Below are 16,686 nucleotides of genomic sequence, written 5' to 3'. Positions count from 1 at the left end.
GGCGGAGGCTGCAGTGAGCCAAGATCATGCCATTGCACTCCAGTCTGGGAGACAGAGGGAGACTCAGTCTCAAAAAGAAAGAAAAAGAAAAATTTGGAAACAGGTTCAGGGTCCCTCGTTTCAGGCTGGAGTGTGAGCCCCCTGAGCAGAGGGGCCTTGTCTGGGGGCTCAAGCCTTAGAACAGCACCTGGCAGAGGGTCAATGGACCCATGTTAGTTGGATGATGCTTCATGATACCTAGGAATACTGTGCAGCCATTAAAAAATGAAAAGGTGGCCGGGCGCGGTGGCTCACACCTGTAATCCCAGCACTTTGGGAGGCCAAGGCAGGCGAATCATGAGGTAAGGAGATCGAGACCATCCTGGCTAACACAGTGAAACCCCATTTCTACTAAAAACACAAAAAATTAGCCAAGTGTGGCCGGGTGCGGTGGCACATGAATCCTAGCACTTTGGGAGGCCGAGGTGGGCAGATCACCAGGTCAGGAGATCGAGACCATCCTAGTTAACATGGTGAAACCCCGTCTCTACTAAAAGTACAAAAAATTAGCCGGGCGTGGTGGCGGGCACCTGTAGTCGCAGCTACTCAGAAGGCTGAGGCAGGAGAATGGCATGAACCTGGGAGGTGGAGCTTACAGTGAGCCGAGATCGCGCCACTGTACTCCAGCCTGGTGAAAGTGCAAGACTCCGTCTTCAAAAAAAAAAAAAAAAAGAAAGAAAATTAGCCAGGCATAGTGGCAGTGCCTGTGGTCCCAGCTACTCGGGAGGCTGAAGCAGGAGACTCGCTTGAACCTGGAAGGCGGAGGTTGCAGTGAGCCAAGATTGTGCCACTGCACTGTAGCCTGGGCAACAAAGCGAAACTGTCTCAAAAAAAAGAAAAAAAAGATGCTCTTTATGTCTTGATGTGGAATAAACTTTCAGATGTTATCAAGAGAAAGAAAACGACGTCCAAATAATGTGTAATGTTATTTTCAGTTTTTAAAAATGTGGCAAGAAAAAGTGCGTATAGATATTTGCTTCTAGATGAGACTCTCCAGAAGGGGGACTGATGGCACTGGTTCTCCTAGAAAAGGCACCAGGGGCCTGGGGACAGGACCTGGACCCAGGACTGGATACCTTTGTGGACTTTCTGATTTTTGAGCCATGCAAATGAATTACCTTTTCAGACACACATGGAGCAATAAGAATTGCAGCAAGAGCTACACATCCTTTAAAGCAATTGGAGGAGGAACAGGACTTTCTTCCAAAGGCTGGGGCCAGGCAATGGTGTTGGTTCCCTCAACGAGCGTGTGTAGAAAGCAGACAGGCAGGCACACACACCTACACTTCCACCAGCTGCGAGGATTTGGCACATCTGGGGACCTCAGTTTCCTCACCTGTAAAATGGAGATGATCCTAGCCTTACAGAGTGGGTGTGAAGAGGAAAGGAGAGAATGCAGGTGTCCAGCACATGAAAAGTCCAGGGTGACATGGCCAGAGATGAGGGGTCTTTAGTAGGGAGTGTGGCAGAGTAGCAGAGAAGGCTTAGGGCTCCAGGTCTCCTGTCCAGCACCTGGATCACCTGCGTCCTGGATCTGACGCAGATGTCTGCAGCCTGAACTGTCCCCTGGGGGCAGGAGGGCAAACCGAGCTGGCAGCGGGCAGACTTCTGCCTTGGCCCAAGAACCTGGATCCCTGAGCAGTGGGCGGACTAGGGCCTTACAGTCCTTCCTCTCTCTACCTAGATCTCTGCCATTGCTGTGTGGCCTCCCTGGAGCGGCCTGGGGACTCCTGGGGCTATTTCAAGCCGAGGAAGCTTCCTCCACTTAGCTCTGTCATCCAGAGGGAAGTCCCATTCATGTTAATGGCCCTGACGCTCCCTTCTCCCACACTTCAGGAAGGGTGAGCCTAGTGCCAAGCCATCCCTGCACCCGCACTGTCAGCCTCGCACAATGGAAACCGCGGGCTGGCAGTCAGGAACCCTGGTTCCTGGTGTGGGCTCAGACACCACTTGCTGTGCCACCCTGGCTTTTCTCTTTCTGTCTCTCAGCCTCAGTTTCTTTATCTAGAAAATAGCTGTGGTGCTCATTCTTATCCTCCTTTTCCAAGAGGGCAAAGTGAAAAAAACAGTTGTGAGTGGTTTGTAAATTATGAAGAACTCTAAAGCCTGAGGGACTGGGGGAGGGCAGGTGCCACCTGAGCTCTCCACTCAGAGCACACGTGCACTGAAGGTCATCATATGGGAAGGTCCCCCTGCACATGTATGAACACACACACACACGTACACACACACAGACACACGTACACACACACACACGGTCCAAGCCCTGAACCAGGAATCCAAGGGGAATTGCCACCCCCCCACCACCCAAAACACACATGCACGTACAGAAATGTGTGCACCTGGCTGGGAGTGGTGGCTCACACCTGTAATCCCAGCACTTTGGGAGGCTGAGGTGGGCGGATCACCTGAGGTCAGGAGTTCGAGACCAGCCTGGCCAACATGGTGAAACTCCATCTCTACTAAAAATACAAAAATTAGCCAGGTGTGTGGCGGACACCTGTAATCCCAGCTACTCCGGAGGCTGAGGCAGGATAATCGCTTGAGCCTGGGAGGCAGAGGTTGCAATGAGCCGAGATCGCACCACTGCACTCCAGCCTAGGTGACAAGAGCGAAACTCCATCTCAAAAAAAAAGAAAAGAAAAGAAATGTGGGCATGCCTGCCCAGAGCTCACATGTACCACACATGGAAAGCACCTGGAACATTTTCCTGCCCTCAGCCCAGTGAGGTACCCCAGGTGCAGCCCCACAGGGCCCAGCAAAGGGCTCTGGAACCTACCAGTGTTGTGGCCAGAGGGCAGTTGGGAGGCTGGTGCAAGGTCGGCAGGCCTGGCATGATCCAGTAACACCCTCTCCTTTCTTTTCGCAGGCTGGACAACGTTCATGGCTCTCGGGTAGAACCCAGCGAAACGGCCAGAATGAATTCTATGGACAGGCACATCCAGCAGACCAATGACCGACTGCAGTGCATCAAGCAGGTGGGTGTGGGGCAAGGCACACTCTGAGGGCGGGACAGATGGGGCGGACAGAGCAGCACACCTATGCTATAGCAACAGGGCATCCGGCGGGTGCTGGCTGGAGCGGATGGCAGGGCCTCCTGACCACCTACCTATCGAGGCCATTATTGGCATGCTGGCACCGACCAGCCTAATGCTGGAATCACTTGCCTGGGTTTCAGTGCCAATGCTCCTCTGTCCCTTTGCACACCCTTCCCAGCTGTGTGACATTGGGCCAGTGTTGTGGCCTCTCTGGGCTCTGTTTATGTGCAAGGATGCAGTGATGCACCTGGCGCTTCCATCTCCCTCCCACCACCTCCCTCCCCAGAACTAAGCTCCCTACCCCTTTGCTCCAGTTGTTCTCTTAAAAATAAAAATAAAAATAAAAGTCACAGGCTGGGTGTGGCAGCTCACGCCTGTAATCCCAGAACTTTGAGTGGCCAAGGTAGGAAGATTGCTTGAGCCCAGGAGTTTGAGCCGAGCCTGGGTAACATAGCAAGACTCTGTCTCGGGGGGGAAAAAGAAGAGGAAAGAAAGAAAAATTAAAGCTGAGAAAATTTAAAAATATTTACTAATTTATTTAAAAAGAAGAACCCATTATAGGCTGGGCCCAGTGGTTCATACCTGTAATCTCAGCGCTTTGGGAGGCTAAGGGAGGAGGATCACTTGAAGCCAAGAGTTTGAAACCAGCCTGGGCAACATAGTGAGATCCCATCTCTATTTTTTAAAAAAGAAAAAAAAAAGCCACAAGGGAAGAGGTCCTAGGAAATCATATCATTTTACAGGAAAGGAAACAAGTACAGAGAAGAGCAGTGGGTAGCCTGAGGCCACTCAGCCCCTCTGGTGCTGGGAAGACCTCATTGCAGAGAGTGTCATGGTCCCCACCCTGCCGAAGCTCACACCAAGCCCAGGAGGCAGGCTGCCCAGGAGTTCCTCTATTTGGACTGCGGGGAGGTGGGGAACCTTTCACAGGGGCGCCCCCAAGCGGTGGTCAGGAGTGACGCGCCCAACCGCTGGGCCCAGCTCCCACAGCCCAGGCTGGTAGCTTCCCTGTGCAGACCAAGGAACGTTATTCACTCCAGGAAGGACCAGGTACAGCAAGAGGGGCACGGGCTTTGGTGTCAGATGCCTTGGACCCGAGTCCTCATTATTCTATGGACCCACGATGGGATCTCAAGCTAGTCCTCAATTTCTCTGAGCCTCAGTTTCCCCATGTGTCAAATAGGGCCCACCTCGTAGGATGATGTGAGGATGTTACGGGTGAGACACGTAGCCCAGCCCTGGTGTGTGGTGGGTGATCAGCTAATGGCAGTGGTGGCCATTGTCCTCAATATGTGACAGGGAAGGGAGTGCTGGGGCTCGGGCCCCTGGCCTAGGCCAGCTTAGCAAGAAGCTCAGGCAACCAGCATGGGCTGCTGGCCCCTGGGTTCCAGCCAGGTGGAGCTCACAGGCCCCTCCCCACCCAGCCTTCCCTCCCTGAGGTCCAGGGCCCAGATGGAGCCTCCCCAAGGTGCCTGCCCAGTAGAACTGAGGCTATTCCACGAGAACAAGGGGTGTGTGTCCTCTTATTAGCATCGAGCAGAGCAATCTTGAAGTCCGTGCGGGGTCTGTGGAGAGGAAATTGAAGAAGACTTGTTATGGATTGAACCCAACCCCAATGGCTCTCCCAAAAGCCCGTTACGCGCCTCTGCTCACCATGGCAGAATAGAAACCAGACGCCGAGACTCCCTCCTCCCCCACCCTCCCTCCTCCCACTTAGGGTTCTGCAGGGTTCTCTCCTAGCTCTGCCTTTCACCCCGTTTCTCCCACCCTTTGCTCAGCTGGCAGTGGCCCTGCCCCCGCAATGGGACACTCATGCCTCCTGTGCATGAGACCCTCCACATGGCAGGCACATCACCCCTGCCGAGACCTGCTCTCACCCTCTTTCCTCTCGGCACCCAGCTCCATAGCACCAGGGGTCAGGGTGTACCTGACTTCCTTGGCCCTCCCTGGGTCTAGCTTGGGCAGAGCCCACCAGAAGCCCCTCACAGCATGGCACACAGCTCAGTCACCATTGCGTCACTTACAAACTATGCAGCCTTAAGTTGCTGCTTCACCTCCCTTCATCTATAAAATGGGCATTATAATTAATGCACAGCCAGCACATGCCAGAGCCCACACCACCCTCCCTCACCTGCCCTGGCACACACATGCATGCACACACATAGAGGGCTCTGCCTTTCAGCCAGGCAGTGGTGCGTTTGTGAGTGTGAGCAACCTGCCCGGATGCCCCCTGGGCCATCCAGAGCTCCCTGCATGCTCCATGCCTCTCCTCCCACACCCCCGGTCAGACACAGCTCCGTGCTGACATCTGTCTGCTCCACAGCTGCCCTAGAAGGCAGCCTCGGCTGGCTGGGGGTTGTTGATTCTCAGGCATCCTGTAACCTAATCAGAAGAGAAAGGCAAGCATGTCTGCACAAGCTGAGATGATGGATGTGTCGGCTGTGCAGACTTCGGGCCGGTAGGGGCTGTGGTTCCCTCACCTCTCCCCACAGCCATCCCTTCCTGCCCTCACCTTGGTTGTAGCCTTTGCTGACATTCACCAACCCCCGCCCTCTGTACCCTGCTGACCATGTCTCTTCACAGCCTCTATCTCAGCTGCCTTTGTCCCTTCTCAGCCTCTTGGTACTGGGAGAACCAGTGCTTCCTCTCTGTAACATGCCCTTCTCAGAGATGACTGGCACATCCAAGCTCCACGTGGAGAGCCCTGCACATCAGCTCATTCCTGCTCAGCAGCTGCCTGGAACCCCAGGGGCCCTTCTGAGCATCTGTACCCCATCCCTGAGCTAGAACATTTCCTGTGCACCCAGCTATCTCACCTACCCTGCTCTGTCTCTCTGGAGCTATGGGCCCTGTAGGAATACATCAGGTCTCCCACCAGGTTGAGCTCCTTGGGGGCAGAGGATGTGCCATATTCATTTCAAAATCACAGAATCCAGCATAGCATCCAGCTCAGAGTGGGGCCCAACTATTTTGGGTGGGCTGAGGAGAGGGGTGGACTGATAGATGGATACGTAAGGGAATGGATGGATGGATGGATGGACATATGGGCAGATAGTTAGATGGGTGGGTGGGTGGACATGTATAGATGATGAATGGATAAATGGATGAATAAACAGATAGGTGGGTGGCTGGATAAATTAACTTCTGGATGAATGGGCAGATAGGTAGATGAATGAAGGGATGGATGAGTGGTGGATAAAGTGGTGAATGGATGAATGGGTGGGTTGGCAAGCAGACAGATGGATGAATTGATTCATTTAGGATGGATGGATGGATGGATGGATGGATGGATGGATGGATGGATACATGCATAGATTGATGAATGGATGAATCATTTGATTCACAGATGGACTAGTGGACAGATGGATTGATAAGATGAATTCATCATTTCAAGGCATTGCTGTGCCCTGTTCCTGCCCCAGCAGACTCAATGCCTTTGGATATAGCCCAACTCTTATGAGGAATTATAGAGATGGCAGGCTTTCTGATGGGGAACAGAGTACTAGTGTCCAGTAACAGCTACAGTTAGGGAGGCCTCTGCCTATGATTCAAACATGTGCTCCCATCCCCAGCCCATCAATGGCTGGCCCTCTACCTCCCACTGGGGCTCATTCTGCAGTGGCCACCTTGCTGGCCTACACAGCAGGCTCACCATCCTTTGGACAGTTAACTGCTCCCCAATCATTTCCCATGGGGCCCAGCCTTGTGCCAGCCTTTGGGGTTCCAGAGGTGAACAGGAAGGAGGCTATTTCTCCCCTCAAGAGGCTCACAAGAGAAACAGGGAACCGTGGAGGGTCCCTGGCATCAATAGCAGTAGCAGTCTTCCCCTGGGCTCCTGCTCTGTCATGAGTTCCTTGTCATTTCTCAACTTTGCAGCAGCCCTGAATGCCGTCACTGCCCCGTGTCACAGATGTGGGGTCTGATGTGCAGCACCGTCTCCTGGGCTGCATGGCTCAGCGACTCAGACGGGGTTTGGACCATGTCTGTCCTGCTTGTTTCACTAGATCACTTTGTCTCTCTGTGCACTTCAGTCACCTCATGGTTGAAATAGGCGACAAGGGCACAGAGAGGGGAGGGGGCTTGGCCAAGGCCAAAGAGCTGCACAGTAGCCAACAGTGTATTCCCAGCACTTTGGGAGACTGTGGTGGGAGGACTGCTTGAGCTCAGGAGTGTAAGACCAGCCTGGGCAACATAGCAAGACCTCGTCTCTATTAAACATCAACAACAACAAAAAGTAGCCAGGCATGGTGGTGCACACCAGTAATCCAAGCTACTTGGCAAGCTGAAGTGGGAGGATCCCTTGAGCCCAGGAAACTAAAGCTGCAGTGAGCTATGATTGCACTGCTATACTCCAGCCTGGGTGACAGAATGAGACCCTGTCAAAAAAAAAAAAAAAAAAAACATCAGCAAAGGTGTTTTCTGATGTTTTCTTCAGCAGTGAGATGTACCCACAGCCTACAGGCCACATGAGCTGTCTGGGGTAAGCTCAGAAGGCTGGTGAGATACTGAAGGCTGGGCATTCAGGTGCCAGAACCAGACTGGGCTTCTGAGACTGACCTCAGAGGCCACCCCTGCACCCAGAGCCCCAAAGTGGGGTGCTGTGACCAGCTGGGGGCAGGCAGCTCTGAGGCAGCATGCAGTGGCTCCTGACCCTGCTAACTGGGTGTGACAGCACTGAAATAAACAGAACAACTCGGTTAGCAGGGGTGGCTGGTGGGCAGGAATCAGCTGATTTGCATGGCTTTCCACATGCAGCCCAGATACCACCTGTGGCCTCTGAGGGGCATGCTTTAGAGAAAGGGCACAGGAGGCAGAGGTGAGGACCCGCCGCTGCCCTCACAGAGGGCTTGTTTCTGTATCTTCAAATTCCTCCCGTCTCGCACAATTCAAATGCAGGGAGCACCGCCTTTGCAAAAGGAGCCAGGGCTGAGAGCGGCCACGTGCAGCTGTGCTTTCAGGGGAGCCTTTGGGAGACAGTCAGGGGCAAGGGCAGCCCCACATGGGAGCACCCCATGCTCCAGGCACTTTGCCAGAGGCCATATAAGCCTCATCTTGTTTAAGCCTCACTGCAGCCCTGTGACGGAGGGCTTTGTTGCTGCTTGCCTGCCCTCTTTCTCTCTTACATTGCTTTCTCTCCCTTTACCTCCATGGAAGGAGGGCATTCTTCATTTCACTTTCCTCCACCCATTTTTAAATATCTTGCCTTGCATGAACCACATTGTAGCAACAGTCATGGAACCTTAAGCGAAAGAAATAAAACTTCCCACCACCAAGTCATGTTCTGTCATATCACCATTTTACAGACAGGGCTATTGAGGCTCAGAGAGCTGAGGGGAACCATCCTAGGTCAGTGGTTGGAAGGGGGTGAAGGCAGAGTGTGGACTCCCATAGCTCCCCTGCCAATTCTGGGCCCTGCGACTCCTAAGCCCCTTCCCGCCCTGGCTCTGGGGCAGGCTCATGCTGCAGGTCAAATGGAGGGACTGCCCTGGGTGGCTCCTGTTCTGCTGTCTCTCCCAGCACCAAGGCAATGGGACCTCAGGAGGTGCCATCATCCCTGCAATGGTTAACACTCCTGCGCTGTGGACACCCTCCAGGGGTCCTTCAGGAGGACAGTCAGTCACAGCCAAATTGGGCCAGAGCCCCATCCCAGAATCTCACCTTTGCCCCTAATCTGCTCCTTCCCCTAGCCATATCTTTTGTCTCCTGGACTCAGTACCCAGCTCAGAGGGCCTGGGGAGATGGATAAGAGTGAAGGGGAACCACCCCCTTCGCTTTGCCCCTCACCTACCCCAGCAGCCCTGCAGCCTGGGCCTGAAGCAGAACCAGGAGGCCCGGCACCCTGGCACCAGAATTCAGTCTCCATCGACTCAGACTCTCTGCCTGGCAGGGATCTGAGCTCAGGCTGACTTCCCCGTCCATGCCAGCAGCCTCTGAGCAGATCCAGGCAGGGCCCAGTAAGACACACAGCAGCCCCTAGTGTGAGGACCGTCCAGGCACATGTGCTTCCTCCACCTTCCCAGCTGGCTGTGGCCTCCCCCAAGCCCTCAACTTATGTGGCTCCAAAGCCTGAGCTGGTGGGAGCCCAGACCTGGGCTTTGGTGGTGGGGGCTGGGTGGTGGGGGGTGGTTAGGAAGAATCTCCAGGGCCAGCCTGTCCTGGATCAGGGAGGGAGAACCCCCAGAACCCTGCAGGGATCGCCTTCCGCCACCCCCACCAGCATCCAGAAAGCACTCTGCTATCAGTCATCAGCCTTCTCTAGACCTTAGTTTTCCTGTCTTTGCAATGGGGCTACTAATCCACCAGGGGTGGAGGTGGGGGTGGGGTGGAGGTGGGGGTGGGGGTGGAGGTGGGGGTGGGGTGGAGGTGGGGGTGGGGGTGGAGGTGGAGGTGGGGGGGGTGAAGGTGGGGGTGGGGGTGGGGCAGGCATGCCGACGGCAGGGGGTGAAATCGAGCATGGGAAAGCTCACTGATCCCAACTACCCCTTTACCCCTTTCCGTGAACCTCCTCCCAGTGAGGCTGGGGTCTTCCCACTCCAGACGCCCACACGCTGCCCATGCTACCCTCATTCCTGGAGCCTGAGCCACCTCATTTTCCTTTCCCACAGCACTTACAGAATCCTGCCAACTTCCACAATGCTGCCACGGAGCTGCTGGACTGGTGTGGAGACCCACGGGCCTTCCAGCGGCCCTTTGAGCAGAGCCTGATGGGCTGTTTGACGGTGAGTCTGCACCCTGTGCACCTGCATTCCTGCCCAGGAACGTCAGCTGAGGGCTAGTGTGCCCGTCCAGGTGTCAGAGAGGTTGTCAGACATTGGGAGGTGACACCAGTGAGAGTTGGGTCCCTGGGAAGACACTGGTGCTAGGGGGATGGCCCTATTGGGTGTGTCCCCCGCGTGCACACCCCCCAGGTGACCTGGAATTGAGGAGGCACAGTCCCTAGGGATTGTGTGGGTTCCCACACTTGATGAGAAAGACTCAGGGCTCACTTTGTGGGTCACTGTTTCATCATAAGCACAGTAGAGAGACTCTCAAAGGGTTTTCAGCCATTTTTTATCCAGTCATTCATTCATTCATTCACTTAGCAAACATGTGTGGAGCTTCTTTTGTCATCATCCATCCATTCAGGTAAGCATTGATTGAGCCCCTCTTACATCCATCCATCTAGCCAAATAAGCATTGATCTCTCATTGATCACGTATGATCCCTCTGCTAAGTCCGGGGAAACTGAAGATGAATAAGGCTTCACCGAGCCTGGTTTCCTCTGTAGTGGAGGAGGCAGATGTATAAAGAAGTGACTGAGAAAATCATGTCCACAGTGAAGGCAGCACAGAGAAGGGAATCCTGAACTGGCTGGGTGGCGGGACGGGGCGTGGAAAACGGAGGAAAGGAAAGGAGCCACCCTTCGTGTGCCGGAGTCTGCCAAGCAACAGAGGGGAGCAGGAGTGCTCAGGCACACGGAACAGCATCTGCAAGAGGCCAGAGAACTGGAAGGGTCGAGGCTGCAAACTGGGCAGAGGCCAGGTCCAGAGTTTGTGGTATGATCGGCCAGGCTAAGGAGCTTGCCATCTAACAGGACCCATGAAAGTCACTCAAAGCTTGGGAATGTCCCCAGCCATGTGGCCTGTGTCCATAAGTGTGATGACCAGAGAGGGCAGCTGCTCAGAAGGCCCTGAGTCCACTTTGAAAGGAATGTGGGTAAACAGATGGCAGGGGAGCCCGCCTAGCCTGAGGCTGGGAGAGGAGGGACATGGCGGATGTCTGGCCAGGCGGGAACAGTGGGCATGGTCCACGGGCACCAGGCTTCCTGAAAAGCTGGGAGGAGACAAAAGGCCCACATGGCCTTGGCCTGGAGAGGAAGAAATAGCGGCCACAGCTATCGTGACAAAGCATCTGTTCTGTGCCCGGTGGGGAGCCGGCCCACAGAATATGCCGTCCCACCAAATCCCCTCAGTGAGCCTGGCCTGCAACACTCCCCATTTTACAGAGGAGGAAACTGAGACTTCTAACTGACTTCCCAAGGGTGCACAGCCTTAGAGGTGGGCCTGGGATTCCAGCCGAGGCCCTGCCTGTCTCCAGAGGGGATGCCCTTGGCCATTAGGGATGCCAGACAGGGACGCAGCCAGGACCCTCCTGGGGCTCCTCTGCTTGTCAGAAGTCAGCACCATCTGGCTCCCTCAGGCCACCGGGCCAAATCGAGCAGCCACCTGCACTGCCCAGTCTTCCTCATCCTTCAGCCCATGGGCTCCCCTCTCCCTCCCCACAGCCCTCTAATCTTCTTTGTGGGGATCTGGTTCCAGGCTAAGCCCTGTGGGCAGGGACAGATGTTGCCAGAGGCCCCCTCACTTCCACCCCAGCGGAGGATGGAGGAGGTGGGGACCTTGCATGATGTGTGGCCAGCCAGGCCGCCACAGTCTCAAGCACACTGCCCCGAGCCTGACCCTGTCTATCTAGGATGTAGGGACTGGAGACTGAATCAGAGAGCGGCCCTCGCCAGCCTGGATGGACCAAGAACTGGCTCTGCCTTGGCCCTCTTGTCCATGCGTTCATTCACGAACATTCACTGGGCTCTTCTTGGGGGCCAGGCTCTGTGCTGGGCCCCAGAGGCACCATGATCAAGGGGCTGGCCTGCCAGGGAGAGCCTGACATTGAACCTGCAAAGGAACAAACAGGGACACATGCTAGAGCTCCGGGAGAGAGGGCAAGGGCACAGGGCAGGAAATGTCTCCTGAGGAGGTGACCTCCTTGGGAGGATGAGAGAGCAGGGTGCTCCAGGCAGAGGAAACTGCTGATGCAAAGGCCCTGAGGCTTGCTCTGTTCATAAACAGAAAGAAGGTTCAGGTGGCTGGAGCCCAGAGGAGGGAGAAGGGTGTGAGATTAAGCAGAGGAAGGAGGCAGAAAGCAGCTAACGTAGGGCCCACAGGCCAAGCGAGAAGAGTCTGGGCATTATTGGAAGGGCAGTGGGGAGCCCTTGAAGGGTTGTCAGTAGGAGAGTGATGGGCTGTGATTTGCATGGGGGCAGGAGCTCTGAAGGGAGCATCTTTGGAGGGCAGGATGGAGGGATCATGGAGGGCTTCCTGGAGGAGGGAGGGTGCCATGGGATCTGGCTGGACAGAGAGGAAGCCATGGCAGGGGAGGCTGTGTAGACAGTGCCCACTCTCCTGGGCCTCTGCTCCCTGCCCCCAGTGTAAGGCATGCACCTGGTGGAATGGCCCCCACTCCTGCAGCCTGGCCACAGCTGCAGAGACCTGAGTCTGGCTGTCCCTTAGAGGTCAGTAGAGCCAGCAGCTTGAAGGGGCTTGCTGGGGGAGTAGTGGGGATTGTCATAAATGACATTTCAGTGCTCAGGGTATTTTCCCTAGGCACTGTCTCTTTGGATCCTTATAAAGACCCTTTGAGGTGGGCAGCGAGTCACTACTCCCATTTTACAAACAAGGCCACTGGGAGGGGGAGCAGCTTACCCCAGTCCCAGGCTGGTCCCACAGACTCCCTGAGAACCTCTGGGCCCTGTTGCCAGTACCCCCATTCCCCAGGCACCCTCAGCCCCAGCCCTGCCCCATGGAGATGAACAGGATGCGGGAGGTAGATCCCAAGGGACCTAGGTGGGGCAAGACAGCTGTCCCCTTCCCACACACACGCACACACACCCTCCCCATCCAGGTGTCAGCCTGAGACCTCCAGGTTGCTGCAATCCCCTGGGTGACCTCTGGAAGCAAACTCCAAATTCCTCTGGATCCAGCTTACTTTGGGGATATAAATTAAAAACCACTTAGCCCTGAGCAGCAAATGGACACATTTCTGTCATACTCGCTTCTAAGCAGCTCAGGCACAGTTAAAGTGACCCCAGACCTGGCCCTGCCTTCCCCTCTGCTTCACACCTTGAGACTTAAGGATGCGGAAGCACAGGACCCCCAGGCCCTGCCCCAGGGGCGGGCACAAGCCCCAGGCCACCACTTCCTCATCAGAAGTAGGCCCTTCCTCCTCCAGTAGTCAGGCAGAGCAGCCCCTCTGGGCGCCCTCTCCCTCCCTCTCGTGACCTTAGGGAACAGCACAAGACAGAGGAGACAGTGGGAGAGCAGGTCCGGGAGGGAAACAGGTGTCACATCAGCAGGCCTCTTCCTCATCTCCCCAACGAGGACGCCCCGCAGCTTCAGAGGAGGTCAGAGTCAGAAAGACCTTTCAGGTCCCGCCCCCCTGCCAGGAATGGAGACCCCTTCTCCAGCATTCCCCAGACAGCCTGTCCTCCTTTGCGGCCAGCAGGCTGGACGCTTTTCAAGACAACTCAGTTGTTCTGTGGGACTGATGTAATTTACCATGTGACCTTGAGCAAGTGACTGTCTTTTTTTTTTTTTTTTTTTTTTAATTTTTTTAAATTTTAGAGACAGGGTCTTGCCCTGTCATCCAGGCTGGAATGCGGTGGCACGATCATTGCTCACTGTAGCCTCAACCTCCTGGGCTTAAGTGATCCTCCTGCCTCAGCCTCCTGGGTAACTGGGACTAGAGGCGCCTGCCACCATGCCAGGTCAATTTTTAAAATTTTTTTCTTAGAGGTGGGGCCTTGCTATGTTGCCCAGGATGGTCTCAAACTCCTGGGTTCAAATGATCCTCCCACCTCAGCCTCCTAAGTAGCTAGGTACCACAGGCCTGCACCATCACACCAGACTAAATAAATTTTTGGACAGATGGGGCTGGGCACGATGGCTCACGCCTATAAGCCCAAGCACACCTGAGGTCAGGAGTTCAAGACCAGCCTGGCCAACATGGTGAAACCCTGTCTCTACTAAAAGAACAAAAGAAAATTAGCTGGACGTGGTGGCGCGTGCCTGTAATCCCATCTTCTCAGGTGGCTGAGGTAGGAAAATTCCTTGAACTCAGGAGGCGGATGTTGCACTGAGCTGAAATCATGCTATTGCACTCTAGCCTGGGCAACAGAGTGGGACTCTGTCTCAAAAAAAAAAAAAAAAAAAAATTGTGTACAGATGAGATCTTGCTATGTTTCCCAGACTGGTCTTGAACTCCTGGGTGTAAGCTGTCCTGCCTCAGCCTCCCAAAGTGCTGGGATTACAGGTATGAGCTACCATACCCAGCCAAGTTCTCCATCTTTTGTCTGGACTTTAGTTTCCCTGTCTGTGGCATGAGGCTGGGCTCCCTGACCTGTGAGGTCCCCTGGCTCCAGGGATCTAGGTGTCTGGCAGCCAGGATGACAGGGTGGCCTCAGGAGTGCTCCCCTGCCCCCCGCCACCGTGGGTCAAGCAGCAGTGCCTGGGCAGCCAGCAGAGGACCACAGCGCCCCAGCCACTCACGCTGGCTTTTATGGGGAGGGGTCCTTGCACCCCATTGGACCTTCACAGAGAGCACCATGACCACTGGGGTGAGAGCGGACCTCTCTTCAAAACAAGCCGCACAGCTGAGCCCACGCTCCCACCACTGCCAGTCAGACCTTGCCTCCCAGGACTTTCTGGGGGTCCTCAGGCTGGGCCAGAGGAACCCAGGGGATAGCAATGCATGAGGCACTCTAGGGTCACAGGATTCGATTCAGCTTACTCTGCCACACCTGTGCTCTGTGGCCTTGACTTCCTCATCAGTGAAAGGAGGCTATTGGAGCCAGTGACCCTTCTGAATGCTGGGGCACAAATGACTTGGTGACAAGCGGAAGTCCCTGCTCCTCCACCCACCCGGTTGGCCCTTGCAGCCGCCATACAGCACCATGCGCCTCTAGCTCGTTAGCTAGTATTTTTTCCTTTTTAACTAGAGCAACAGGATTAGCCAGTATTGGCCAAACATGGGGACTTTTGCCTTCCTTCCCTGAACCCAGGGCCAGAGGGTCCTCAGTGCAGGTTGGAAGTTATGGCGTTAACCCTTTGTGGACTGAGAAAGAAGTCTTAGCACGGAAAGGGCCCAGAGTTTTCAGCTAGACTGCCTGGATCACATCCTGGCTGTGTCACTGACCAGCTTTGAGGTGTTGTTCAACCTCTGTTTCCTCATCTGTAAATCAGAGATAATAATAATAATACGTACCTGGTGGAGCTGCTGGAAGAATTTGCACTTTGTTGCAGACAAAGCACCTATGTGTGTGGGAGCCAGCATTTTCACTGCAGCACCTGTCAGCATCAGTGTTTCCCGTTGACAGCAGCCTCACGACTGCACCAGTCGGAACAGGCCACTCTGTGCTCACAGGCTTCCACCTAAGGTTCTACAAAGAGGGAAGGCACCAGAGTCCACGTATGAGCTGCAGTGGCAACCTCCAGCTCAGAACCTTCCTCCTCACTCTCTGAAGGAGAGTCTGCCTGCAGGCTTGAAATACTCAACAGGCCATAAAGAGTTAGGGACCTTGGTTTTTCTATGTGGACAGTGAGACTTATGGTGAGGGTGTCCTCACCCTGGGGTGGCCCAGAGACTGGGACATGTAGAGGGGCAAACAAAGCCCGTGGGAAAGAGGCCTAGGGAGTGTGGAAGACTTCTGTGCCAGGGGCTTCTGTTTGCAGCAGAGACGCTAAGCAAACATCCTAACCTGACAACATCCTTTTTCCTCCCAACCTGGCTCAAACATTAGCCCTGCACAGGAGGGTGCAGGGAGGGCCACAGTCCCATTCCAAGAGTCACTGGTGATCCTGGGAAGGGGAACCTGTTGGCTCCTCCCTGATTCAGCACGGGACATTCTCTGAGTCTCCAGTGTTATTTTAAATTGGTCTAGATAAATGGTGTTCCCACCCGTTTTAGCCCCAGAGCCCCTTTCACAAATCCCTGAGATATAAAGCGGCGATGGGGAACGATTCTGTTGGATCTGGGGGCCGGGCCAAACCCCATGGCAGTCTGAGGCCCCTCCAGGCGCCTCTGGAGCAGGTGGTTCCTGGAGGCTTGGCAGCTGAGTCCCCCCTTTTTCATAAGTACCAGCCTACTGCATCTGGGTGCTCTCCCCACTCAGCCATAGCCACCCCAGCTGCTTTCTAAATGACTCCATTTTCCAAGGTCCTTCCTTCTTAATAGAGAAAGCTAATTTTGCTGCTGTTAATGAGGAAGGCGGGTGTGAGGGAGCAGATCTGGGAGTCGCGGGACACCTGGAAATGGGTGGGGACAGAGTGAAGCCAGAGGGGCATGAACTTGCAGAGCCATCCAAGGGTCCCCTGGAGCGCCCCGTCCCACACTGCCCCCCAGGGGACCAATGGCCCTCCCAGTCTCCCGCCTCTCACCCTGCCAGCCCCTGCTTCTGAGATTTATAAGGAGATGGGTGGGACCTTCAGGCTGCAAACGCATCACTGCTGTTATGGAAGCCCCCCATTTGCTGGGGCTTGAGGCTAGAGACAAACCCCAGGCTGCGCATGGGAGTCCTGCAGTTTCTGGCTAAGGTTGAGGGGGCCGCAGGGTGCTTGGCATGGAGCAGCATTAGGATGCCTGCCCCATCCAGGAAGCCTTAGTCCATTAAACAGCTCTGACCTGAAGCCCCGTGGGAAGCAGTTTGTTCTAAATCACTGCTTTTTTTTTTTTTTTTTTTTTGAGAAGGAGTCTTGCTGTTCTGCCCAGGCTGGAGTGCAGTGGTACGATCTAGGCCCACTGCAACTTCCCCATCCCAGGTTGAAGCGCTTCTCCTGCCTCTGCCTCCAGAATTGCTGGG

At 54.9% G+C, this 16,686-nt stretch overlaps 1 protein-coding gene across 17 annotated transcripts in view; it reads left to right on the top strand.

Annotated features, from left to right (window-relative positions):
- ZMIZ1 (zinc finger MIZ-type containing 1) overlaps nucleotides 1-16,686 on the top strand; it is a 244,059-nt gene that overhangs the window by 128,846 nt on the left and 98,527 nt on the right. For all 17 annotated transcript variants that reach the window (XM_074001695.1, XM_045400016.3, XM_045400015.3 and 14 more), the window contains 2 exons: nucleotides 2,909-3,017; nucleotides 9,683-9,796. In XM_074001695.1, the coding sequence (XP_073857796.1) occupies nucleotides 2,958-3,017; nucleotides 9,683-9,796 (174 nt within the window). In that variant the 5' untranslated portion in view covers nucleotides 2,909-2,957. The remainder of the gene's footprint in view (nucleotides 1-2,908; nucleotides 3,018-9,682; nucleotides 9,797-16,686) is intronic.

Source organism: Macaca fascicularis, chromosome 9, assembly GCF_037993035.2.
Source record: "Macaca fascicularis isolate 582-1 chromosome 9, T2T-MFA8v1.1".
In the NCBI taxonomy this organism is placed as follows: domain Eukaryota; kingdom Metazoa; phylum Chordata; class Mammalia; order Primates; family Cercopithecidae; genus Macaca; species Macaca fascicularis.
Note: the sequence above shows the minus strand (reverse complement) of the source record. Positions and strands in the feature narration are given on the sequence as shown.